Source organism: Oreochromis niloticus, linkage group LG6, assembly GCF_001858045.2.
Source record: "Oreochromis niloticus isolate F11D_XX linkage group LG6, O_niloticus_UMD_NMBU, whole genome shotgun sequence".
Lineage (NCBI taxonomy): Eukaryota > Metazoa > Chordata > Actinopteri > Cichliformes > Cichlidae > Oreochromis > Oreochromis niloticus.
The window spans coordinates 39,543,446-39,570,587 of NC_031971.2; the positions used below are offsets into that span (position 1 = coordinate 39,543,446).

General features: G+C 44.3%; 2 protein-coding genes and 3 non-coding genes across 7 annotated transcripts in view; 1 reads left to right on the forward strand and 4 right to left on the reverse strand.

Moving 5' to 3' along the window:
• Positions 1 to 731: 731 nt before the first annotated feature.
• LOC100694974 (E3 ubiquitin-protein ligase TRIM21) lies at positions 732 to 5,470 on the reverse strand. Of its 2 annotated transcripts, XM_005470158.4 has the most exons (3): positions 5,211 to 5,470; positions 3,356 to 4,748; positions 732 to 2,526 (listed from the first exon to the last, which is right to left on the reverse strand). In XM_005470158.4, exons 2-3 carry the CDS (start codon positions 3,458 to 3,460, stop codon positions 1,213 to 1,215), a joined length of 1,419 nt encoding a protein of 472 aa, XP_005470215.3. In that variant the 5' UTR covers positions 3,461 to 4,748; positions 5,211 to 5,470; the 3' UTR covers positions 732 to 1,212. The 2 variants fall into 2 exon arrangements, with proteins under 2 accessions (XP_005470215.3, XP_025763889.1); XM_025908104.1 differs by lacking the exons at positions 3,356 to 4,748; positions 5,211 to 5,470 and adding an exon at positions 2,757 to 3,339.
• Positions 5,471 to 5,910: 440 nt separating this feature from the next.
• On the forward strand, positions 5,911 to 5,982 carry trnae-cuc (transfer RNA glutamic acid (anticodon CUC)). The gene has a single exon. It is a non-coding gene; the product is annotated as a tRNA-Glu (tRNA).
• A 152-nt stretch (positions 5,983 to 6,134) lies between these two features.
• Positions 6,135 to 6,222, reverse strand: trnay-gua (transfer RNA tyrosine (anticodon GUA)). The gene is given in 2 exon segments: positions 6,135 to 6,170; positions 6,186 to 6,222. It is a non-coding gene; the product is annotated as a tRNA-Tyr (tRNA).
• A 574-nt stretch (positions 6,223 to 6,796) lies between these two features.
• The window catches only part of LOC100694715 (E3 ubiquitin-protein ligase DTX1), a 37,166-nt gene continuing 16,820 nt past the window's right edge, over positions 6,797 to 27,142 (reverse strand). For both annotated transcript variants that reach the window (XM_003454642.5, XM_005470157.4), the window contains exons 3-12: positions 22,778 to 22,992; positions 21,812 to 22,689; positions 11,975 to 12,036; positions 11,192 to 11,353; positions 11,017 to 11,078; positions 10,762 to 10,928; positions 10,518 to 10,671; positions 10,342 to 10,431; positions 9,731 to 9,829; positions 6,797 to 9,640 (exon numbers count right to left, since the gene is read on the reverse strand). In XM_003454642.5, coding sequence (XP_003454690.2) covers positions 9,509 to 9,640; positions 9,731 to 9,829; positions 10,342 to 10,431; positions 10,518 to 10,671; positions 10,762 to 10,928; positions 11,017 to 11,078; positions 11,192 to 11,353; positions 11,975 to 12,036; positions 21,812 to 22,689; positions 22,778 to 22,992 — 2,021 coding nt within the window. In that variant the 3' untranslated portion in view covers positions 6,797 to 9,508. The remainder of the gene's footprint in view (positions 9,641 to 9,730; positions 9,830 to 10,341; positions 10,432 to 10,517; positions 10,672 to 10,761; positions 10,929 to 11,016; positions 11,079 to 11,191; positions 11,354 to 11,974; positions 12,037 to 21,811; positions 22,690 to 22,777; positions 22,993 to 27,142) is intronic.
• trnay-gua (transfer RNA tyrosine (anticodon GUA)) lies at positions 13,386 to 13,473 on the reverse strand. Its single transcript is given in 2 exon segments — positions 13,386 to 13,421; positions 13,437 to 13,473. It is a non-coding gene; the product is annotated as a tRNA-Tyr (tRNA).

The window sequence follows — 27,142 nt, forward strand, 5'->3', positions numbered from 1 at the left end:
AATCTGAACATTTCCACTGGTCACAATTTTTAACCCGACTCGTGTTTCGTCCTTTATTCTGCACCCTCATATAGATGTCATCACATCAAAAGTGTTTGCACGTGAGTTTAATCATTGCTTTGTATTGAAATACTCCGTTACAGTGGGCTGAAAGAAATATTAGAATAGAGTCTCTGTTAAAGAAAAGTCATAATGCTTGTAAAGTAAGAGCCAGAACAAAAGTTTTAAAGTCTTAAAGGGCCTAAAGTAAAGAATTCCTTCATTGGATCATAGCTATCATATGTATGGGATTAACTTAATGTTGCAGTTGGATATTATTTTAATTCCTTCTTATGCTGCCGTTTTGATTTATCAATAATAATACAGCAGAATTATTTTAAAACCCCAAATAAAAACTTTAAAATAAATTGATGAAGTTTAGTTTACAACATTTTAAAGTTTACCAAGTTTTACCCCCAGAAATACCAGTGTTTATGACATGTGGATGCTAACGATCTAACACCGATTACTGAGAAAGCAAAGCAACCCAAACAAAGATGACTACACGATGAGGAGACCATGATGAAAGACCACAAACTTATTTTTCTTTTTTGTTTATTGTGCCGAGAAAGTTGGAAAATACACACAAACATACACCTTGTCTGACATTTAGTCAGTTAGGGTCTGGTTACACACACACAGGACAAAATACATTCTTTTCACCCAAAATACAGTGGGTTACTCAAAGAAAGTACATTAAAACTTTACTTCAGTGAAGTACTAGAGTAAATGGACTAAATTCATCCTTTCATCCAATGCTGTTGGACCTCCAGCCCAGTGATGTTGAGCTGGTGAAGGTCAGTGGGGGTTTTGCCTGATGCCCATTTGTTTTATACACACATGCCTGCTGGGAATTCTAATAGCATGCACATCATCATGTTATTGGATGATCCTGGACCAAGGCATGACCCTGGTTGATCTGGACTCAGCCAGAGTCATGCCTTGTCTCAGATTGTATTTGTGCGAATCAAGTGTGTCGCCGTGGTGAGGAGGGCGACGTTCAACATCAACGTGACGCTACGAGGGTCAGCACCTCCAAGTCTGAGTGATGGAGGTCCTGGGATCTTGCTGGTGAGGTGTAGTATAAATAACCCAAGTCTGCCAATTGAAGGTAAATATCTGAATCACCTGTTGTTGATGAAAGTAAATACAGAAAAGCAGAATCAGCCCTCTTTAATTTATGGGAGTGATGATCAGAGGTGCAGAGTTCAAACCATCATCTTCCAATCCAGGACTGAAGTATGGGTAGAGTTTCTCAGTGAAGGAGCAGCCAGTAAAGGAGTAGATGTGAGCTGCAGTATCAACGTCATAAAAGGAGACCAGGCCATCCTCATAATCCACAAACACCCCCACCTTCTTAGGAGCAGACTGCAGAGAGAGAGCGACATCAGGGCCGGCTTTGTATTTATTTCCATTACCCAGGCCTACAGTCCAGAAACCGTCTGCAGGACTCGGTGTGATGTCCTGCCTCCTGTTGATCGACTCTCTGGCTACTCCCAAAGTCCACTCGCTCTTTCCTTCAACCTGAACCTCAAAATAAAATCTGCCTGAAGAGAAACTCTCTTTTCCTAAAACAGCAGCAGTGTAATAAAATCTCTCTGAGTTGTAGGGAAGATTTTTCTCCACATAGGTATCGTGTACTTGTTTCCCATCATCAGACAGGACGAGGTAAACATTTGCTGTGTCTGGATCGAGTGTCACGTCCACTGCATAGCTCTGGACCCTCCGCAGCTCGACCCTGGCGACCATCTTGGGTAGTTTCTCCTTCATCTCTGCAATTTCCTCCAGCTGAAGGACAGAGAGCAGCTCCACCTCCGTCTTCCTCTTCTTCAGCTCACGGATGTCCTGCTCCATCTTTCTGATGAAGCCTTCAGCCTGCAGCTCTGTCTGTCTCTGCTTCTCTCTGATGGTCTCCATGAGCTTGGCCTCACCTTTCTCGACATACTCTTTCAGAGCAGCAAAGACCTGAGCACCATCTGCCATCTCTCTGTCTGCGTCCTCTTTACCGAGCTCCACTGAGCGTTTGAGCTCCTCAACCTTCAATCGGATCTCCTTGATCGTCTGCTGGATTTCAGCCTCCATCTTCACCAGTTTCTCCCCTTTACTCATTTCTTCCAGAGGATGATTGAATTTCATGCAGTCCCAAAGTAATGAAAGAAACACCACACAGAGAAGCAGTGCCATCGGTTTTAAGCCTAACCCAAGGAAAACTTCTTCCTGTCTGGCTGGCCGTTGCTCTGACCGTCTGAACGTATCGACCATCTCAGAGATCAGGGTGTTGACCTGCAGCTCGGGCTTTGGGTAGAACATCTTCATGCAGAGGGGACACTGGAACGGGACGTCAGCGTCAACGGGTTCAGTGATGCAGTTTTTACAGAAGTTGTGTCCACATGGTGTGCTGACCGGATCGGTGAACACATCCAGACAGATAGCGCACAGAAGCTGATCTTCAGTCAGCAGACAGCTGGCAGCAGCCATGTTTGAACACTGAGAACAGAAAGGAAAACGCTGGTTATGCAGTGCAGAATAATACGTCCTGTGAGATGAAGCAGAGCTCTTGTATTGTCCTGCTCTGAACTCTCTGTTGAGTTCTGCTGTAATTTCTTTTCTCTCGTCTCTGCTCTGTTTGTTCCCTGTCCTATGCAACATTAGCATCTCAGCGCTGTTTCACCATTATAGGTTTAATCATGGATAAATTCCACTGCGGTCTGTTTTACCTTAGTTTCTGCCAGGTGTTGTTTAGGTTTACTATTTGTCCACCTTTGATGCATTTTTGGGCTCAATATTAACACATTTTAAGAGAAATCTTTTAACAACAGGACAAAATTGGTGTTTTTCTACTAGCATGTAAACAACATAAAGCATCAGTCAGACGTGTGACTCAGAAACTGGTTCTAGGGTTTCCATTTTTGTTTTTAGTACTTTCCACACATAAACCAAAACTGAAAACATCGTATTTAACGTTTTAGATTCCTCAGAGAAGCCTTTGTTTATCCGATATTTAAGTTTTCGGGGGTATAAAGGTTTAAATATTTGATCGCGTAGTTTATCCGTGCGCTCATGAAGGAGTACAAAGTATTTCTGGAGGTTGGCCAAAGGGGAGGGTGCAAAACAAACAGAGGCTGAAATGAAACTTTTAAAACGCTCCAGTTTAAGATCACAGTCTACTGATGCGTGAATCACATGGCGCTTTGCACGGAGAGCCTCAGAACAGAAGCGCAAACACCTGGAACCTTTCATGAAACATCTGCTTCTCCCCTGAAACTTCCCAAACTGAATTTCCATGTTTGCGTTAAGAGTTTTCAGCTCGACTCACCAAAGCTGGCGGAAACTCCCGAAGAAATCCGATTAATATTTGTTTGGAGCCACAAACAAAGCCTTCTCCAATCAGCTGCGCAGATGCCGCGAACTGAAAGCGCATCAGTTTGAGTGAATTCACCGGCGCAGCACTTCCTGTGTGAGCTGTTTAGCTCCACCCACACCTGAGAGGCTGTGAGTGGAGCGATGCACAGCAAACATTACAACAAAGACTCCGGTAAGGGAAGAGGCGGTGGGCTCTGTGCTGCTCACTACACAGTTCACGTGCATCTGTGGAGTTTCTCTTCCCTCTTTGTTTTTGGTCACTCGGTATTCCGGGTGGGCAAAGACTGTCTCGGTCACAGCCCCTCCACATGTGACTGAGACAGTTGTTGGTCACCTGGGATACCAAGTGGCCAACAACTGTCTCAGTCACATGTGGAGTGGATGTGACTGAGACCTGGCTGGCTAATGAGACCAGTGCATTCTACGAGCTTTCACTCATAAATGTGGGATTATCAGATCTCTCTGTGTTAAACTGCAGAGGAGGTGTGGCCTGCTCATCCACCTAAATCTAGTAGGGATCTAATACAGGATTTTTCTGATATTTAAACTGAATGCGTGCATAAATATCCATCCATCCATTTGCTTCCGCTGATCCTTTTCAGGGTCACAGTGCTTAAATATATACTACATATTAATTCTTTGGGATTTTAATATCCACAGTTCTTGTACTTTAAGGCTAATTGTAAAAGGTTTTTACATCTTTAAATGCTCTTGAAAAACTTTACATCTTTTATAATCTGAGCTCTGTGGTCTGAAGGATCTCCTTGGAGTCGTGGTTTTATTTTCCAGAGAACTGACTGGTCAGCTGGTGGTGACTTCATACCTCTTGACATCTCTCCTAAACATAAGGTAAATGGTAAACCACCTCTGTCACACTGAAAATCCAGGATTAAACCTCACTAGGCCCCAAATCCTGTTCCAGCCTATAACATGAATCACAGATGAACCCTTAATCTTTCTACCAAAACAAATTTCAGCATTTTGGGGGTTTATTTACACATCATGAGCATCTGAATTACAGAACAGTACTGAATACTATTTACAGTTTGATACTAAAAGCTGGCTGAGGCCATCAGAGCAGGACAGGTGGATACGCAGCTGGAGTTTCCTTAAAAAAACAAAAACATTATAATAATGTTCTCAAAGAAATACATAAATATTAACTGGACAGGTTCATTTGTTGCCGTCTCCAGCCCCTTGATCGCCGCTGAAGGATGAGATGAGATTGTAGATCCTTGTGGTGTACGGGACAAAGTCTTTCTTATAGGTGATGACCGTTTTGGAGTGTGCCGTCTCGTAGACCTCCTGGTTTGGATCCTGCGGCTCTTCCACTTCTTCTTTTTTCACTGAGTAAGAGGAGGGCAGTCATAAACATATATAAGTATATGTGTCAGCAATAAAGGCTAGCACTGTGTAAACAAACTGGATCAGCTGATATTGAAAATAAATGAAATTTGTTATTTCAGACTAGAGAGAGAATCTGTTTCTTATACGCCACAGCTGCAGGTCAGCAACCTCTGTTTTGTCCTGTTTGTGGCTCCTTCCTCTCTCACCAACAAGCAGAACATGAAAACTCAGAAAAGTCTCAAATGTATTGCATGCATTTGCAGGAAGAAAGGGGCACGTGTCAGGGCTCCTCTTAGATTCGTCGCATTTTAATATTTTTTCAGTTTCTTCACAGTAAATGAGTAACATCTGCCAGCATACCCGATGATACTCATCAAAAACAGCCTGTTAAATAATTCGGCGTACTTCAGTTTGAGAATATTGTTTGCGCATGTGTGAATTTCACAGTTCACGTAGCTCACCTAGCGCGACCTCGCAGCGACCTGTGTATTTCAGGTAAGCGTACGAGCCGATCATGGTCCAAATACCAATCGCGTACACGGCGGACACTCTGGCGTTCCACTTCAGCAGATCTTTGAACTTCATGGCTGCTTCACTCCACAGCGCTTTATCTTTTCGTGAACGTGTTTAGGTTCGTTTCGCTAGAGCGTTATGGGCGCCGCCATGACAGTCATCCCGGAAGTACTAAAAAATAACCGGTGGCGTGTTTTTTTTTTCATTATTTTTTAATTTTATCATTAAAATTTAGATATTTTTTTTTCAAATGATGATTATTTATGTCACAGGGTTCCGAGTTAAAATCGCTCACAGTTCATAGACTCCCGCTATTAACTTTATAAGTGCAGGATATCACCATGAAACTGCCGGGGTTGAAAAACATATTTAAGCTCTGTTCAAATCAAATCAGTTTTACACAGGCACTGGGAGAACAGGCCTTCATAAAAAATGCAGAATGGATGCACTCCATTATGCACCAGCCTACCAAGTCTGAGATGCAACACACCACTCGGTTTTCATGCCAAGTCCAGAGATCTGGTTGATGAAGAGGAAGAGTATGGGATAAAATCATATTTCCAAGGCCTTGAACATTAAGTTATATTGTTGGTCGAGATCAGCGTCAGTAATCTTTTTATCCTCATACTCGTAGCTCCTGTGTATCACTCCCTGGTGGTCTAGTGGTTAGGATTCGGCGCTCTCACCGCCGCGGCCCGGGTTCGATTCCCGGTCAGGGAACATGCTTTTCTTTTGATTTCACATGGACACATCCGTTAGGATACGCGCGGTTATCGCCAAAACGTTTACGTGCAAAAACTTTGTTTCATTTCATAATCCTGCCTTTCACACATATAGAGATCTTGGCCAAAGTTTTTGTGAAAAGAAACCACTCCTTCGAGCCGGATTCGAACCAGCGACCTAAGGATCACTGTGATCAACCTCTACAGTCCTCCGCTCTACCAACTGAGCTATCGAAGGGGGATGCTGACCACACAGCGACACAGCTGTTTTGATAAAAATATCAATGTAGCCACTAAAGATCTGACCAACACAATAATGCAGTTTCAGTCTTTCTTTCTTTTTCTCTTGTAGTAATCATTCACACTCCAGCAGTTACTCTGGAAATATTTACACTTTCCTTGTTATGTCTGTGACGCTCTCCCGTCCCTTTCTCTCTATCCCATACTAACACCCAGCACCAAACCTCCCACCTTCATGGATAAAAAGAAAAACCCATATTTAAAAGTGCTCAAACGGCCTCAGACACTGCACACTTCAGGTCTGGATCAGCCAGATGAGCCAGTCAAGACAAACAGAAATGAAACTTTGTTTGTTTCAAAGCATTCTTTTATTAATAAAAAGACAATTTAAGACCTAATTGATCATACAAAATCAGCATTCTCCTCAGTCGCTGTGCAGTGTTTGAGCCAAAGAGCTGAAACTGCATCAACACAAGAGGAAGTTGTGATTTTTTTAATAACATTTTCAGATATTTTATTTGCTGCTGAACGAAGGCTGGACGATCCCATCTACAAATATCTGCTGCGAAACCTTCAAATGTCTGCAGAACAGCAGCAGGACAGATGATATGTAGAAACCTCACAGAACAGCAAGTGTACAAGGTGTTTGACTCTCTATTCAAATTCATTACATGTCACACTCAGATAAAAGTCTACCATCAAATTCCTTTTCCAAAGAAAAGATGATGCAAATCAGCTTCTGTACACTGACAGGGGGGAGAAAAAAGACATTATATTTAATAATACTGCCTTTGTAAACACATTATGACATAAAAAAAAACAAAAAAACAAAAAAGGAGCATAATCAATACAACATAAATGTACAAAAAAATGAAAAGAAGGCAATTTAATCTATAATAGTGTCAAGAAATATGCTATTAAAAAGCAAAGGTGTACCTAAATACCATTAAAAAAAATGTAATAAAGAAGTGAAGGAAGTACCATTGTCCTATTCACCAAAATAAAAGCTTAAAACGGGAGAATGTTGGTAGCATACACAGTACACAGACGTCGAGATAAGAGGTCATTTAGAGACCCAACTCAGAGACTGAGCAGAGTGTTTTCAGTCGTGGAGACAAGTGGAGAGACAGGGTGGGTGCACACTTTTTTAAATGAACCCTTTAAAATCACAGAGCACATCATCATGAAATGTTGTCATGGTGCTAATGTGTGCTGATTGGTCCGTTAAGGATTTACGATTGGTTTCCAAATGATAACTCAGTGTGGGTGCGGCTAAAGCCCAGCACAAACATCCATGGGCGTAGAAGCCGCCGGTGATCGTTTTGGTTGACGGTGATTTTATCAGGAAGCTGCCCTAAACTGGATGGTGGTGCCGCGAAGGTCCTAATACTCAGGAATACATTTCACTACCTGTTTATTTGACACCTTCTATTGAGAACTTTCCCAAAGAAGAAGAAGTAAATTTTTAAACCATGAAATTTGCAATGTTTTTCTACAGTTCCCCAGAACGCCATTTATTCTGGCCCATCTTACAGCGTCTGAAATCCCCCCAAAAGAGCCAATCAGAAGTTACTTTGAGCTGTGTGGTGGTGGGCGGGCACAGCAAAGATGATGACCTAGTGTGGTTTCTGTTCTCATGGGAGGAGCCAGAGATGTTTATAATGTTTAATGTTTGTGGGCTAAAAAGCTTTTAAGTGGTCAAACCTTTGAACTTTTTAATCAGATTCGACTGGCAAGTCTATAAATGCAGATGTTTCAGAGATGAGGAGATTCCATCTGTTTTCTATCAGCAGCCTCCTCCAACACAGCAGCTTTCAAACCAGCTCAGAGGCATAATCTCTCGAGTGTGTCCAGGGCCTGAAACACCTCAGCTGAGCTCCTGCATGACAAGCTCCTTAGATACCTTTGTGGAGGAATCTAATTTCTGCTCCTTGTATCCTCACTCTTATCCCTTCCGTCCCTACCTGCAGCTCGGGGCCACAGGAACATCGTTTGCCCGGCAGATCTGCAGATTAACCTTCACCCTCAGATTAGCCTGTTTTTGAAGGTACTAATTCTCATCTGTCTGCTTCATGCTCAGCTGCAAACAGCTCCAGTGTGAGAAGGAGGTCACTGCTGGCCAAAGCCCAGTGATAACGAAGACCTACAACGCCATAAATTTGATGTTGTTCTTTTTAAAAAAGCATGCACCAGCCCTTTTTTGTCATTTAGCAGATCTCCTGAGCCCTCTCCGTCCTCCCCGACCTTCAGACCTCCTGCCCAATCTGATCCCAGCCTCACGCTCGTGTCTCCCTCCTCTTTAACCGCTACCCGAGACGTTCATTCAGCTCTAATGAAACACTTCATAGAGAGAAAAACTGCATCCAGTGAAACCCTGTGATCTGTCAGAAACAAAAGAATGAAATAAAGAAAATGGTACCTGTGTCTAAGGTTAACTCGTACCACAGTGGCTCGATAGTAAGACTCCGAAGGCGCCCAGCAGGTGAGCGGGGGTCGGTTTGGTCTTTAGTCATTTCACACACACACACACACACACACGATCGCACAGAGCTGAGCTCGTGTAAAACCATCAGGTTAAGAGGTAAAATATGGAATAACTGTAAATGAGGAGGATTATAGTAACAATGAGGAAATAAAGTGGATAACTCAGCCTGCAGACTGACATGTAGTTCAAAAGAAAACCCGCCAGGGGGCGCCGCAGCACTGCACTTCAACCGCAGGCGAGCAGGTGGTTTGAACAAAGGCAGCACTCAGCCTCTCTCCTCTTCTCCGAAAAGTTAGTGTTACTCTACTCCTATCCTACGCTACGTCCATGCAGCATCCCTCGTTCTTCCTGCTGCCCCTCCTCCCTCTGTCCTTACACCCCCAAGCTGCTCTGCAGTCTTCCTCTCTTTGCCCTTCCTCTCCCAGTTTTTATTGAACTGCGCTAACTTTTTTCCTTCTTTTTTTGACTCTTTCCCAGTAAAGTAAACTTTTTATTATTTTTTATTATTAGTACTGATTCACTCTGACCGCTGTCGTTTAGTACCTAAATCCACCTCTTCCTCCTCGTCACTCTGGCTTTTTTGAGCTGCTGCTGCTTGTTCAAACTTCCACTCACTGCGGTTGATGTGACTGAAGAAAATCAGCATCCCCCATTAACCCAAATCGCCCCTGCGCCCCCTGCTAAGTGCTGGCAGAGAGATTCTGTCTCCTCCTCCTTCTATTATCTTCATGGTTCAGCCTCCTCCTCTTCCTCGCCATCCTCCCTTCCACCCTCCGTCTCCTCCTCTCGCGTTGCCCTCTCACTTCTCCATCAGTGCGTCGTCCTCCGTGATGCCCTGAGCTCGCAGCTCTTCCAGGACGTTGTCGAGGTGTCCGGGGTCGGGGAAGCCGTGGCCCGTCAGGTTGGAGCCGAACTCCGTCTTATGATGGACCTTAAAGTGAAGGGAAGCGAAGGGAGAACGTGTCGGTCTTTACTTCACAAACTAACAACCAATCCGATTCACTCTTAGGTCTGAAGTTACCTCGTTCCAGATGACGGTGTCTGACTCTCCTGTAGTGCTTGAAGTACCGACTGAGAAGATCAACCTGCGGTCCCACGCCACCAGGAGCAGTCTGAGTACCTGAGGAGAGGCGGGAAAAAATTAGAGATTCAACCCAGCCTAAAATCAAACATCCATATTTTCATGCCGACTGCAGACTGGTTACAGGCATTGTACACTGTGAGGCACTTGACAATATTAGAGAGAGAAAACCAATAAGATAACCCCCCCAGTGACAAGACCTTGGTGAAAGTGGGGAGAACGATACCTTTTAACAGGAGGAGACCTCCAGCAGACCCAAAGTAAGGGACTAAACTAATCAACTGAAGTGCCCAGTGCATCATGGGAAGTCCCCCTGCAGCCTGAGCCTTTAGCAGGATGACAAAGGGGTCACCCAGACAGAGAAGTGGTACCTCGGGAGAGGAGCCTGGTAGCAGAAGTCTCCGCCTCCCTTTCTGCTTTGAGCTTAAGTATGCTGAAGTGAAGTGTCCATCTCTACAGCTGACATCTCCAAAACTGGGCGACCCAAACTGAAACCATCTAAAACTAAACAAATCTGACAGCAGGACGAATGGATGTCTGTTGGTGGTTACCTTGCGTCCTTTCTCGCTGTCTGGGAGGTAGCAGTGTCGGGGAAAGCCTCTGGCAGTGAAGGGCTTCCCTGGATTCGGGTGCTCTGGTCCCTGAAAGGAGAGGAGCAATGTTAGAGGGCGTCAGACGCCACCTGTGAGGGCCAAATTGGTCCAGATGTTTGAAGTGTTGGAGGTACCTGAATGCCTGGTGGGATGTTGTAGATGATGCGTATGGTTTTGCAATCGGGGTGGCCCGGTAAAGAGTGTGGGATGACATGGTATTCCATCTTCCCTGCCGGCTGGTTTCCAGTCTTCACGCCGTAGATGGTTTTACAGGTGGGACACTGGAGACTGAGAAGAGAGGAGGAAGCAGATCCATTAAACGGAGGACTTTCCTAAAACCCGAGAGGACGATGAGGAGGAGCGTGGTCTGGTTCTAACCTGCCATCCTTGTTGCCGTTATTATACATGGCCACCAGACACTGGAAGTGGTACTGGTGCCCGCACTGTGCCAGCCGTCCAACTGACTCCGCCCTGGACACAGGCCCCACTCCTGGACCCTTGTATCCAGACGGGCCCCCCAGTGGCTCCATGCAGATGGTGCAGTCCTGGGAAATATTCAAACAGAGGAAAGGCTCATTCCCCTTTATCTCTGCACGTGGTATGAAATTTCATGATAAAAAACTGAGGTCTCACCTCCTCTGGTGGGCTTTTTACTTTTTGCAGGTACTTCTTCACCACCTCCTCTGGAGTTTTACCTGCATACAGAGAGAAGGACGGGAGAGGACGGGATGAAACCTGCGGCTGATGGTTAAACATCTCTACGACTGTGAAAGCTGAAAGGACAGAATGGAGAGATCACCACATGTACCTTTGCGAGCCTGTTTCTTGGTGGTCTTCCTGCAGCAGTGGCCGAAGCCGGGCACCGGCTTGATGTCGCTCTTGCTAACAGGCGGAGGGTGAAGCACGAGCTTCGGAGGCCTGGTCAAGCACACGGGCAGAGCGGCAGCACTCATCAGGATTCCTGTGATCCCTGAAACGCAAACAAAAGAAACAGTCTGGTGAGAAGAGCGGAAGACATCACGCTTTGGTTTCTGCATTCGTACTAATGCTAAATTTGTTTATATTCAGCTCAATTAAATTGTATTTATACGGCGCCAAATCACAACAACAGTCGCCTCAAAATGCATTTATATTGTAAGGTAGACCCTACAATAATACATACAGAGAAAAACCCAACAATCATATGACCCCCTATGAGCAAGCACTTTGGCAACAGTGGGAAGGAAAAACTTCCTTTTAACAGGAAGTAACCTCCGACAGAACCAGGCTCAGGGAGGGGCGGAGCCATCTGCTGCGACCGGCTGGGGTGAGAGAGATATACTCAAATATTTATAAATTTAGACAGTCAGCCATGGAAAAATCTGGTGGTGGAGCACAGGAATTATGAAAAGGTGACCTGCAGACTGTACAGAAGAACACCTGCCATCAGATCCTGACCTACTTATGTGCTAATGATGTTACTTGTAACAGCAGAACTGAAAGTCGTGGAATCCATCCCATTTATATTGTAATAAACAGGCAGTTATGCCAGTTATTCGGTTTCCCTCTTGTAGCTGTACTGAGATATTTGAATGTCTTGGATAATTCTTACCGGCCAGTGCAGGGTGAACAGGACTGGATCCGTTGAGGTTCTTCACCGGGACGGTGGGCACGCTGCAGGAGAAGAAGACAAACCGTTTAGTCCGGTGTGTTTTCACGCTTCCTCACAGGCAGATCAGATACAAAACCTCAATACTCACTAAGAAAAACTGATGACTGTCATTTTCACACAGGTTTCGCACAGAAAGACAAAAATGGAGCCAAATAAAGAATAAATTCACTCGTTATTTTTATCTCCTCGATGTGTCACGTACGCGTCTTCTTCCTCTGTGCACTGTTTTGTTTGGAGGAGTGTGTGAAGGACTGCCGGGCTGTGTGTGTGTGTGTTTATGAGAGCTAATCCTCGGAGTTTCCATCTGCTCACGGAGCTCAAAGAGATGGACGTCACACAGCTGCTTGTTGGGGATTACCTGCCTCGTCACAAAGCCCATCGTCATCACCACCTTGCAAAAACACACTGACTGAATCACATCAGTGAATTTCTTTCTAACAATCAATGTTTTTTTCTGTTTTTGATTCACACTGAAGCCTCAGGTCAGGTGAAAAGAAGTCTGTTATTATTATTTTAACAGACTATTACCTTTTTTATTCTGATATCTACACACTGCAGATCACTCAACAAGCTCGTTTTAGCATTCAATCACCAGATTTAAAACTACCACAGCCCATTTTGAAATCTGTAACCCTCGCATCTTTTTCTGTTTGCACTGATTCATTTGGATCTGACTGAGTGTGAAAAAGTGGGTGAGAACACTATTTGTCCATATTCTTAATTAACATTCTTGTTTTGATTTAGCCGTATCTCATATGTATTCTGTAATAGGCAAACATGTACTACCCGGGGTTTGTTTATGTTTTGCACTTTTACAGATTATGTAACAGAACATCCTGGTTTAAATCAATTCTGACAAGTTTGTTAAGTTAACATGTTGTTTATTTCAACTGTTAACTGGTTTAGTTTAAACTCACCTTACCTACCTGTGTTCCAGGATCAAAAGGAGGAAATGTACTTTCACTTCCTGTATTTATAGCTTCCTGGTTAATCTGAGGTCACAGGAAGAGACCAGGTGAAGAAGGGGGAGAAATTTGTAGCTGATTTTAGAGTGTTTTCAGAGAAATGGATTTGTTGTAATATGTATCGACTATACACTGCAGAGTTTGATTTCTAGGAAAGAGTAGCAGTACAGGTTTGAGTATAGAAATGTTTGCCTTGCCTACCTAATGGAATAGTCCAGTGGACTATTTAAGCAGATGAACGCGGGGGGGACCAGGTCAGTGTAGCTGTGTGCATTTTGACCTTAATTTCTGTTGATTTAAGTTCAGTTATGTTTTTTTGAACTGAGTAAACTATGGAGTTGAGTTTCTTATTTATTTTTTTGTAAATATTGTTAAAACAGAGGATCTCCTTTGAGCCGGATTCGAACCAGCGACCTAAGGATCACTGTGATCTACCTCTACAGTCCTCCGCTCTACCAACTGAGCTATCGAAGGGGTCGGCTCAGCTCCCCCTGCTACGACACAAATGCAAACAGGGAGCATGTGAGCGACAGCAGTGATGATCTGTTGTTTCCTGTTGCTGGTTAAGCTTTAACAGGCCGCTAAGCAGCTTTCACTTACCTCGCTCAGCGACGCATGACCACGCATGAGCGAGTGACTCACTGCTATCTGTGTGCATCAGGAAGTGTGTGAGAGGTGTTTGTTCACGCCTATAAACAGATAAACAGAAGGTCTGAGGAGAAGAAGAGTAAACATACGCAGAGATCCACTCGAATACCGAGAACCTCCAAACACAATTTACACAACAGTGAACACACCTTCTGCCTTCAGCTCTCGCACATGAGTTCAGTCTATAAGCAAAGCTATTTGTGTGCAGTCGTGTTATTTCTCCTACCACACACACGTGGATCCGCTTCGCCTGGCGGGACATATAGTTTCTGTGTTTTTATGATCATTTGCATTTTCCACTTGCAAACCCCACACTGTGTTTGTGTCAGTGAACTGAGGCTAACAGACAGAGAGGAGCAGATTTATCAGGCACAAGCTTTGATTTTTCAGTTTCTACACAGCAAATTTAAATTTCTACAAACCACATTTAGTTTGAAACAGAAGCACGGGAATAAAAAAGGATGAATAAAAACTCGACTATGACGACTTTGTTGTAATCTGTTGTTGATTAAAGTATTACGAGTAAACATTTGTTAAAATACCAGAATTCACTCAAACAGCTCAAGTTTTAATTTTGCTCTACTGGTTTTGAAACAAAGACATTTTGTCTGGTAAGAAGTACCAGACGAGATTTATTGTTGTCCCCGCATATGAATAATTTGGCGCCCACCGCAGGGCTTTTGGCCAACCATCAAAGGAAAATCACCGAGACTTTGATTTGGTTTTTAAAAAGCTTTAAGACGGGTTTAACTTTCTCAAGCTTAAAACAGACAACTGTTGTTTTTTAAAGCAGGATAACGCAGTGACACAAACAGACTCTTTGCCTTAACGATAAACGGATCAATCCTGCTTAGTGTGCAGTCAGCCCTCCACTCAGTTTATGTATTAACTTACTTAAGGCGGTATGAGGCACGTAGTGCACCCACATCCCTGTACACATCATTACAAACCGAGGCAGCAGCCGTCAGCTCTTACAGTCCATAAACTTTTGGACAATGTGCCAACAAATAAATCAACACAGAGGATTTTAAATCAAACAATCAAGATGTGATCAAAGTCCACACTTCGAGCTTTAACTCAAAGAGTTTAAGTCTTGCATTTACTGTTTAAGAATTACAGCCATTTTTATATGCAGAGGCAAGCGTGCAAAAAATGTGTCACACCTGCTGATTATGAGGCTGAGATGAGAAAAATATCACCGGTGAGCTTCCCAGTGTCTCATAAGGACGTGGACAGCATAATCAATGGTGAGACAATGAGCTGGATCAGACATCCGATCCATTTCATTCAGTTACGTTATTTTCAATATACAACAAGAATCGATGTCGAGTTATACTGATAATGATAAATCCTCACAATCCCCATCCCACATCCTCCTCCAGCAGAATCCATCAGTGCATTTTGAGGACCAACAACTGAATCATGTCAGTTCACATGAAGGGTCTATTTTAACAATAATCCAACTGCTGTGTGTAGCAGGACACGTCGTAATCTCGTCATATTTCCATCTGCGTTAACGAGCTCAGCGTGTAAAACGAGCGCTCTGCTGTCGTGTGCACTCAAAGTCGTTTAAGCTCTTAAAGATTTATTTATGACAACAGGCGAGAAGCAGCGCGCTCGCTGATGACAGAGGGGAAACACCGACACCATGTTGGATCTGCACCGGATCAAGTCGGCGAGTGACGACGACGACGGCGATCTCACACACATGCGGGTGCTAATCGCTGGCTGCTTCTCGCGGGAACTATTAATATTTAATAAGCTGCTGTGTTAGCAGGAGGAGAGAGTGACAGTCTGATCCTGGATGAGCCTCGCGGACTTCAACTTAACACACTTTCCAGCTGCCCCACTGATGTGCTGACTGCCTTTATTCCATACTCCTGCATCAAAGTACGTCCATTACTTCTGGTTCCTGAAGGAAAAATCTCAGCTTCATCTTGAAGGGTCACACTTCTCCCCTAAATATGACCTTTAAAGGGAATTTCACTGAACTCTTATTCAAAGGAAAATCTCTCTTCTTTCTGCAGACACAGCGATCTGTACTTAGGAGGGTCCTCAGAGAGCTGTGTGTGTCCTGGAAAAATCTGTAAAACGCTGAGTGATGAAGCACTCATCACATCTCTGTGTTAGTGTCAGCCCAACAACAGGTGCATCATAATTGTGAATAAAAGCTGAATTAATGTTGTCTATATCTACTTTTAACTGCAAGTCCACTCTGTCCCAGGACAGGAGGAAGTAATCGGCAGACGCAGGAAGCCCATGAGCGCCGATAGAAATACAAGCAGGAAAGAAAGAGACTTTTCAAAAAGAAAAAATCCCGTGTGCGCCTGGGGGGAAAGGGGATGAATGAGACGAGTGTCTTGACCCCCCACGACCTCAAACTGCCCTCCATCCCTCCGCTGCTGCTCCTCCCGCTCCCCTCAGGCCCAGATGGTCATCAGCTGGGCTGATTTAGACAGCAGACAATAACACACTCACTTACAGACACACACACCCGAGCAGGCTTCCTCTGCTTTAAAAAAATAATTTGATGTGACAGAAAGTGCTGGACGGGTTGTGCGACATTTTAAATGCATGCTGGGAGAAGGAGGGGCATGTGCTGAATGAATAATGGCAGGCTCGATCAGAGGTTCAGAAATATTCATGATAAAGTTATGTAAATGTTCTAAAGAGGCTGTCGGAGCTGCCCCGAGTTTAACTCTGTAATGGGTGTAAATGTAAAACGCAGACATGTTTGGTCTGGCTGTCTCGGCTCACTCGTCACTCCTCGAGGTTCAACTTTCTCCTGGAGCTGAAAGATTGTTTCAGGCAAATGTGAGCAGACTTTTGTTCCCGGTAACATGTTTCAACATCAATTTAAGAGAAAAAAAGGGCAAATTTGAAAAGAAAATTTTGCCAATTTATAAGAAGAAAATGGTCAATTTAATAAAATGCGTGAGGAAAAAAATCTGAAAAATAAGGGATGAAAGAAAAACAATAATGAGGAAAAAACAAATTTATTAGCAAGAAATTGCAAATTTATGAGAAAAACCTATGAGAAATATAGTAAACTAATAAGAAAAGAAATCTTTTTAATTGATCAGGAACAATATTACTTCACTTTTCTAGTTTTAGTTAAAAAGAAACTGATACATTGTAACTCATATGAAATAACATAACTGAGTGTTTCTGATTGGTGATGATTCTGATGAATAATTTATCGGTTAATTAAACCGGGGAAAAGAATCTGACCGCAGTTTAACAAACGCAGTGAAACACAACACCAATGAAAGGAGCCTGGTCACTGTGACATCACCGTGAGGTCACACCGTCCTGCTCTCTCCATGTTGCTCCGTCATTATTTTTCCCTACCTCATGTCTGTTTTAGTTTTGTGTTTATTTTGGAATTTGTTCATCTTTGGGACTTTTTTTAATCGATAATTTGCCTTTTTTTATGGTTGGGTTTGTTGTTATTGCAGATAACGACCAAATAAAAACCTCTATCATTTGTGTGAGTGTGTGAAAAGCAACAGATGAGACTGAGCTCAGCCTGTCTGTGGTTACAGCTCCCCCTACAGGCCGCTCACGCCAAAAACTGCAACCTGTTGGTGAACTAAACAGGTGTCGCCCCCTTGTCCCCGTCCTCGTCTCACCCCCGATTTTGGCTTCATTTTTCCTCAGTATGCTGAGTCTGTGCAGCCCCCCCCAAACTCAATCACTCCCTTTGTCCTGTTTTCCCACAATCCCCCACCAGAGAAAGAGAGAGGAAACATTCTGCACTGCAGCTCCTGTTAGGTCCGTCAATATTTACTTTTACTGTGTGTGTGAGAGAAGGACAGTGTGTGTGTCTGTGTGTGTTAAATGCCTTCACAGCCGGGCAGCGCAGCGCCTGTGTGTGTGTGTGTGTGTGTGTGTGTGTGTGTGTGTGTGTGTGTGTGTGGTTGGCCTGATTTCTTGCAGCACTGTGATCAATCTTTTGACAGTTTGCTGACTCGTTTCTTTGTCATGGACTCCCCTCCCCTCCTTGTCTCAGTCGCTGTCTGGATGTCCACACACACACACACACACACACACACACACACACACACACACACACACACACCCTTGATCACTGTCATTTGGGGGGTTATAAGCAAACACTGTCTGCTTCTCCTCCACCTAGAATGACTCTGAATATGAAGCTTCAGCCTCTTCAGCAGCTATACCCGGGGTTATTCCACCATATCCACCCACCCTGAAAATTCTTAAAGTAAAGTCAGGCTTAAAATAGCTCAAAAAGCAGAGCAAAAGCAGCTCCTTGCAATGAAGAGAAAGGTATTCATATATGAGGTAGAGGAATAGAGCTGAGATGAGAGAGAGAGAGGGGGGGAAGGAGGAGAAGAAGTGAAACCCAGCAGAGGCTCGGTATTGTGCTGCTAATGCAGTCCAGGCTTGGATAATCCAACAAAGGTTACTGTGGAGACCAACAATGAGGGTCCGAGGGGCCCCCGACCACCGAGACGCGACAGGCAAGGAGGGAGGAGACGGATGGGGGGAGGAGGAGAAATAAAAATCTACATCTCAAAACTGTCTGAGCCTGATTTCAGTTTTAAAGTCTGTAAGATTCCCGTTTGTTGATCTGAAAACGCACCACTTCCTGTGCAGGGGAAGGCTTTTTCCTAAGAAAGGAGTGACACAACTACTGGTTTCAGGCTTTAGTCACTGCTGAGTGACACCATGGAAAGTTGTGGTTTAGTTTTTCTCTGCTGCAGTACTGAAGACTGATTGTAACTGTAAACTGACTGAAATCAGTCTACGTGGGTGAAAGAGCAACACGTTTACCAAAAAGCTGCTTCTGAAACTACTGGAGGTGGACTCGGTCGGCCCTCTGCGTGGGAATTTAAACCCGGGGTCGTTTTGACTCAAACATGGTCATGATTTATCAAATATCCACCATATTCGAGCATTTTATTTATTTAATGAGCGGTATGCTCATTTTCTAATAGACAACAGGGAGACCCGACGAGTCGCCCCCTGCAGGCCATTAGAAATAGTGCCAGTGTAAGTCGCTCCCATGCTGGTGTCACTTTTCACATCCTGAAGCTACATATAGCCGATACTGCTGACGCTGCCTTAACTCACCGGGGCTGCTAATTGGCTTTTACTTGTGCTACGAAACCAATCAGATAGTTCTGTAGGCGGGATAAACCTTCTGGGATTGGTTATAAAATCAGGTTTTTTCTATCATTACTTTTTCTATAATCTTAAATGATGGTTTGGTAATTAAGTTTAACACAAAGCCATGAGATTTAAAACAACCTTATTTACCTTTTTTTGTGGCTAGTCAACTGATAATAAGTGAATATGTAAAGCAAAGGTGAATCAAGTTCAGTCGGTAAATCATCAGAAGATCAAAATGAAATCAATGAAACCTAAAGGAACCCGAGCTGTGGCAGTCTGAAGCTCAGGAAAATGAAAAAGGAGGAATTTGAAGTTAACGGTCAGCACTCGCTGGCTTTTCATGAGTTAAACTCAGCGCACTTCAACTATTACTGTGACGTCTTTGAGCTTTAAATGCGTCTTCATTGACTCTCTTGCATGAAACAGACTTTAGTGATGACTGACCTTCAGCTGTGTGAACACTCAGTTTTCTCTCTTGAAGAAAAAGGAGCCTCAGAATGAATCCAGCAGCAGTTTGAGCGTCAGTGTAAACGAGACTTTCTGGATTTCCTTTGCTTAGTTTCCTCTGTGCTCAGACCTTTTCGTCGACCATGAAGCTGTTACGTATTTATTTTTTTATTTATTTTTGGCCGCTGACCCACGGCCTCCTCGCTCCCTCGTCCGTCCTCTCCTCTGCTCTCCAGATGCCGCCTCACAGATGGACAACATGCACAACGCTCGGCTGAATTTTATTTATTTGACTCGAACACACAGTTTACAGGAATGCAAGTAAACAGTTCCAAGGTCGGGTTAACCTTTCAGAGCTCCAGTCTGGTCTTGATTTTACTTTTTACCAGCATTTATCTGTTTATATTTATCTGCCATTACTATTAACAGGTTTAAATCTCAAATTTCAAGGACACCAGAATTCACTGGGTGAGGATGGTTGGTTTATTTGTATTTTAATTTTACTGTTGGGTCTAAAACTCTAATTATACTTCTTTATTAAATCTTCTGAAACTTGCATACACCATCAGCGCAGCAGACATGCATTTATGCAGCATGGATCACTTGCGAGGGCTTTGTTGGATATTCGAATAACATAAACGAGTAGTCTACACGACTATTTCGACTTGATTTACTGCTGTGTCATATGTCAGTTAACAGAATCATCTGCTGTCATTGGTCTGCATTTTTATGGCCCGCCTTAAAATAGAGAAATGTTGAACTCGGGACCCGCCCACTACATACGTCTGTCGTCTCTGATCTTCATGTTTGATTCAGTATGACCTGATACTAACACCTGAGCCCAGAAAACATCAGGAAAGTGTCTACTGAGGTCACAAAGGGAGGGAGATGAGGCCCGGTTTCCCACAGACTTCTAAAGGACTGAAGTCTTTCTTTGACTGCAAGGATCGCCCCCTGGTGGCCTTTCAAAGGAATGCGGGGCTAAGGCACCTCTGTCACTTTACAGATCTGGAAGCTGCGTCAATCTTCGACACTGTCTATGTTTTTACTAAAATCCAAACTAAATAGTATTTGTAGCTTTAACCCCATCAAAAACATGATTTTCAGACTTCTAAGTTAGCCACCGGGCACGTCCCAGACACCAAATCTCATTCTTTTTCACCTCTGCCTGTTTATAAAATCAGCCACCCTCAGGAGGGAAAAATAGTTGAACAAACAAATCTAAGATACCAAAACTAAAGTATTAACAAAGAGGCAGCTCTGAATCGCACCTCTAAAAAGAGCCACTCGGAGTCTCACACGGCTCATTACAAACAGAGAGAGGACGCTGTGTGTGTGTGTGTGTGCGCGCGTAAATATTTAGCACCTCTTACTCAGGCGTGCATATCTGTAACAATGTTAGCGCATGTTTGAACATGCAGGAGTGCAAACTGTCAACAAGAGCACTTCATCGTGCATGTCTGTACATATTTGACTGCATTAAGACTGCGCAATTTGGGAAATTCACGAGTATGAGATGCAGACAGACTTTGTTTAAAATGTAAACACATACTGATCCCGTGTAACTACATGCAGTTAACATCGAATAAAAGAGATATTGAGCCATTCTGCTGAGACGAACAGACCAGCTGTAGCCCGAATTCAACTTTAGAAACAGCAGGAAAGAGCAGTTTTAGGAAGCTAAGCTATGCTTACTGCTGCTAATTTTAGTGGTTCAGCTTGAAAAGCTGCAGTTCCTCCCCACAGACTGTTAAAAAGTCCAACTTTATAGCACAAATAAAACATGTTCACAGCAGGATTCTCTCTTTAAGTAGGACTGCACAGTGTTTTTATCCCTTTTCCTCCGTCCACACATGTTCAAAAGACGTCCTGCACATTTTTAAAGCCTCTTTTTTTGGTTTGAGATTATTTCCTAATGCTGGTTTTCATGTCACTGCCTACCTGAGCTACAACCAAAGGGGAAAACTGCAGTTCACCACAAGGCTGCAAGCTATGCAAATTTTTGTTGAATAGGACGAAAACTATTACAAATAAGAGGAAATGCTGCTACAATTAAGGCTGCGAAGCTTCTGAAACTGGCTGAAGGTGATTGTCAGCCATTTTAAAAATACAGATCCACCAGAAAAATGATTTTCAAACAACAAAGCCATCCTAATAACACTCAGCAGCAGGTTTAAAGGTCACTTGGACAGAAATAACAGTGCATGAGAGTCAGAAGACTGTCCTATAACACCAAATTTCAGCCTTCTGTTGTGTATTCAAATGAAATAAAGACGACCTTCACATGCTAAATGCCTCTCAGCTCTACGAATGTGGTGCACAAACAAAATCTTTGTCCCTGGTTTAGTTTGCTGCAGTCTGCCCACCTGCTCCAAAACACATGTTGATGTCTTTGGATAGTTCCTTCCTTCATCAGCTGTAGGATGGGTGTTTTTAACTCCTTCACCCGGATACTAGAGCTATGAACGTGGCTGTTTTGATGTTCCACCCTCTTGTACAATTTTGGTCACTTCTGGCTCCACACAAACAAAATGCTAAAGTTCAAAACAAACCGTCCACGTGTGTTTCATTCACTCACCCTGAAGCTATGAGCGCTCTGGACTGAGCCATGGCAATCCTCTGCAACGCCGGTCTGCTCAGGCCGGCTAAGCTTGATCGCTGCGGTAAAGGCGCGTGGCACACTGTCGCTGCGGATGATGCTGACCGCTGCGGCTTCATCACCACCGGCGATGGAGTTGGCACAGGAGAAGGAGGCGTGGTTACGCTGCTGGCAGGGGTGATCAGAGTGGCGGTTGGCACCGAGTCGCTGGCTGAAGATGAGGAATGCTTGGGCGGAACAGACGGAGGGTTCGGGTTGGATGTGGGGGGCTGAGGTGGCGGGAGCGACGGCGGAGGCGGCCTGCTGGAAGACACAGAGATCCCCATGGAGGAGGTGCCAGCAGTAAGGGCGGCGAGAGACTGAGCGAAGAGCTGGGCGTTCACCCTCGGGGAGGCGGTGTTCTTGGAGATGGCGAGGCCGTGCGGCAGCGTCTGATAGTAGCTTGAGTTGGCGTTCTGCTGCTGTCCCCGTCCAAGGGTGGCTGATTTCGATGGACTTAGCGGTTTAGAGGGCGGTGGTGCTGAGTTCTTGGGTCGCTGCATGGTTAAAGATCGTCTTCCCAGAGTCTGTATCCCTCCTCCTCCTCCTGTATTGGCCTTCACACTGAGGACCAGCATGCACTGCTGGCAAGAACAAGGCTGGCCTAGTGCTGTGGCTGGCAATCCTCCATTAGGGTAGACAGAGCTTCCGACCCCCATGCTGGCTCCTGACACCCCGACGCCCAGCAAGGCCCCAGTCAGGCCTCCGCTCGCGCCTACACCTCCTCCTTTAGGTACAGGGAGCGGACCGGACACTATGGGGTAAGCCATGTCAGCACGCCGCTGGATCCTCCGACACCTCTGGCTCTGTCTGTTCACCTGCAGGACGACAGAAAAATGAATTTTCAGACATAAAGAAATAAAGATCGCACACTGCAAGAACAGTTCAGGGTGCACATGAACAAACCTGCGTCATGTTCTGAAAATCAATGAGGTAGCAGAAGCCGAGTGGTGTCAGGTCGAGGCAGGGCTGCTGGCGACTGTGGGCACTCTCGATGGCGATGGCCACTTCCATGTCATACGGTGTCCATGTGCCTGCGTCGTTTTCCCACTCCCACTGCCAACCTTGACCCGGGGCTGAGGCTGGATCATAAAAACTCCTCCGTACCGGACGGATGGTTCCTAAAAGACACAAACAAAACTCTGGGTGAATTTCAGCCTCTTTGTCCTGAGGACAGCTAAGTAAAGATGCCATGCAGAGATGCAGAATTTAAATGTCTAACTAAGAGCCTCCGTTTGATCCAGGAGATGCAAATCCCTTTGGATCACGAAGGTCAAATCTGTGCTACCTGCTGTGATGACAACTAGAGAATAAAGACGCAACCAAAGGCAAAACAAAGCTAGTAGAATTATGAGATCACAGATCTCAGGCCTCCTAGGTGAGGCATGTCCGAGTGAGGGCAGACCAGGACACACTGGATTGATAATGTCTCTCAGCTGGAGTGGAAAAACCTCGGAGACCCACCAGAAGAACTGGAGTATGGCGGTCTGGGTGAGGGAGGCATCTGTGCTTTGACTGATGCCCCAAAGAGAAAGGCTCGGATAAGTGAGAGAAAACTAAATGGATGAGGTTACTAAGTTCATATGAAATATTAGATTTTTATAAATGTTTTCGCAAAAATTAACAAAATTAAAACCTTCAATGCCAACAGAGTCGGTCACTTTTCTTAGATTTACTTTGCTTCATTTCTGGTCGTGCTGCTTCTGTGCTGGTGTTTCATGGTGGGCGACTAATAGGGGCGGAGTTTCTAACACAAGTAACACAAACACAATTACACGATTTAGTCAATCTCAACAACTACTGGCAGTGTGGAGTTTATATAAAAACTAAATAATCACGCTTTAACATATTTCATATTTGCCAGAGTTAGAAACCTGAAGGTATTTACATCGTAAGAAATCTTATTTTTAATGAACTATCCAAACTTTTCAACCTCACACGAACTAACGGTCAGCCATGATGGTTGTAACACACTTAGGAGACTCTGCACATCTCAGAGGAGTAACTGACGTTGTAAACAGAACAGCACAGCAGACCCAAAACCCAACAAAGAAACTCATGAAAACTCCAATAAAGATATGAAAAAAAGTGAAAAGAGAAAGCAGAGAAATTTGCCTCGAGTCTGATCACATGAGCTGAACTAAATCTGTGGGGAGAATTGATTTAGATATATCCCGATTCTACCCCGAGAGATATGATCTTGTGGCCTGATCGGTCACCCCTAAGTGAATAATAATCTAATTTCCCATTAATAGGCAGCATGCCTGCAGAAAGAGCAGAGACGCTGAGAGGAACTGAAAAGGGCAACAACTGATGGCTCCATGATGCAGCCTCTCGAGCTGCATGCATGATTTTCATTAAAATACTTGGATGAGTTTCCACCACAACAGCTCCACAAAGGGGACGGGAGAGTCCTCTTCTGACGATCACGTGCTCGCATCGTTGCGTTTTCACTTTCAGTCTAAGCAGCACTGACAAACAGTCTGCTAAACAGTCAAAAGATTTTTTAAAATACCACAAGAAATACTCGGAACAGTGTTTCTCTGTCTCCCTGTGGGGCCGAGGGATGGCAGGAGGCTCCCTAAGCCAACCAACCAGAAACTACCACGGTCTCCAGGGGGAACGGGCTATTCAGTCAAAGCCAGGGCAAGAGCAGGAGGGCATATGTGTGAGAGACTGTTATAAAGAGGTTATACTGGCAGAGTGGCATAAGCACACAAACCTAAAAAACACCAAAGGAGGTGAAGAAACAGAGACAGAGCGAATGATCGAACTGAGATATCAAACTCTGCTTTGTGCCTGGAGATGTACAGGAGTTCACAAGAACATCCTCGGTGTGTGGGAGAGAGGAGAAACGGTGCTTCCCCTCCTCCTCCTCCTCCTCCTTCACACTCTGTTGAATGGACAGCACAGCAGGGAGCACTTGACCTGCTGATTACCATGAGAAATGTAATTTCTCTCTTTCAAACTGCAGAGAGAACAAGTTCATTCAGCCTGAGACGAACAGCAGACTGAGGCCGACCCTCGCTGCTGTCTGTCTGTCCGAGGAGAAGGGCTGTCTGTCCTTTGTGACCTTGGCCCACCGCGAGAGCAAAATGTGAAATGTGGCCAGAGATTTCCTAAATTTGGAGGCAGAGAGATCCAAAAAGGTCTTAATGTTAGGTATGTCCCCAACCAAGATGAGAGCGAGAATTTAAAGTTCAGTCAAAACTTGTTGGTGTTTTCAGGTGAGAAGAACCTGCAAAACACTCAAGCAGCCGTTCCTTTGTGATTAGAGCTGTGTCAAGCCCAGAAAACACCAAACATTACACTAAAAACCACATATAATAGAAACACTTCAGCAAGTATAGACATAGCTTCCTTCATTAGATCCCCTGCTGCTAATGCACGCTCCAAGTAAACACAGGACAGATTAGGGCTGTTTGTTGTCACTGATGCTCAAACCAGATCGTTGAGTCAAATCTGATCTGTGATCCAAATATTGGATTAGTGCATACCTACACAGAACACCACGCTCTGTACATGTACGAACGCAGGAGGTGGAGGCATTGTGGGAAAAGGATTCACTGTTCTGCATCTGTGTATTTTGTGTGTAGTTATAGCTTAATCTGTGCTGGACTCCCACTCAGCAGGCCAAGGTCTTATCACAGAGAGGACGAGCTGCCCTTTGTTTCTGAACACAGTATGAACATCTGAAAGGTTTCCGTGTGCATACCCATCTTTTTCTGCATATCACACAGCCTTGACAGCTCATTTCCAGACAACTGCAAAAGTCATTTTCACGCATGCACCACGGCCCTAATGCTTCCTGACATCCGAGTCTCGCATTTACAGCCATTATTACTTAAAAAGGTTTAAAAGAAGAACCATGTACCAACAGCTAACATGTAAACTAGCAACAGTCAAGTTATAACCTACAGCACCCGTTAGAGTCTTGGGACACATTGTTATGAATTTTCTTTTAATAAGGTTCCAACCACAGACAGTATCAAATGATTTGTGTAGCTACTTGTTACGGTGAAAACATTGTGCACTCCTACTTCCAGCATTGGATGGACTTTGTACTGGGAAGCTGGCAGGTTACAGACCAGTTGTTCAATCCAACTGATGCGAACGTCCGCCTGGTAAGTCAAGGTTGCCGTGGATGTGTAAAAACAGTTAATAGCTTTGTAAGTATTCACTAAGCTTGAGAACATCTGACATTTCCAGGACTTATTTTACTTTGACAGCTGCATGAGAACTAAAAACTAACCAGTTCCAAAACTCATCAACATCCAGTCGGTGGCCAGCGAACCACTAAGGTTAGACGCATTACAAAAGATGGACGTTGCTTCCAGATCGGAAAAATTAAGCACTTTATATTTAATGGCCAGCAGGAAACCATAAAGTTTTTCAGTGGAAAAAATGCCCTCAGCTCTGAGCTCAGTTAGCACTTTCAAGTCTTTTTTTTTATTTTTAATTAATTTAATTTCGGCCATTTTACGAGTCACAAAGGAGGACAATGCTTGTTAACTGGACGTCGTTAGCCAATGAGCGTGGGCTGTTCTTTAGCCTCTCAGTCAGATCCACTCCACACTTCCAGTTTCAAAACACCACGACGGCGACAGTGGAAACGCTCAGCTGGAACCTTATGGACTTGTTTACAGGCTGCCATATACACGCATAACAGTAAGCTGGTATCTGTGGAAACATTAGCCTGGCCAGGCTCTTAATCAGGGCGTAACATATAAAATTATTGCGCTGTACATGACTAAACTGACTGGATATCAGCCATGACATGACTGATCCAGAAGAACCAGTCCAACCCTGTTCTTCTGGCAAAGCCTTTCCAAAACTCTGACATAATCGAGGCAGATCGCCAGCTTTGGTTCAAGTTAGGTCGCATAAAAGTGAAGCCAATCAACTCCATTCATAGAGGTTGTGTTTAGCATATTTTACATTAGGAAAAATTAGAATATTGGATGAAAAAAAAAGAAAGGTAACATGAGTTGAGGAGAGAGGGAGGAGACAACATTTTATATCTGAAACTTCATAAACAAAACACAAAGACTCTTCTCCTCCCTACAGAGCCTGTACAGAGGAGTCAGGGATTTCAGCAGTTCCTGCAAACGGAGCACTTATAATGCAGTAAATTTAACCGAACAGCTGGACTGACATCCGACCTGGACAACACCTGACGTGCTCTCTCAGCGAGCTTCGTCTCCTGTTTCAGCAAATACAGACAGCAGAGAAGTACAAGGCAGACGTGGACCTCCGGCTAAAAATGTAAAT

Excerpts from the sequence above, each read along its gene's own strand:
- LOC100694974 (XM_005470158.4), bottom strand. The coding sequence starts at position 3,460 with ATGCGCTTTCAGTTCGCGGCATCTGCGCAGCTGATTGGAGAAGGCTTT. Across the intron at positions 2,527-3,355 it reads GGGAGTTTCCGCCAGCTTTG|TGTTCAAACATGGCTGCTGC; the intron begins GTGAGTCGAGCT and ends TTCTGTTCTCAG.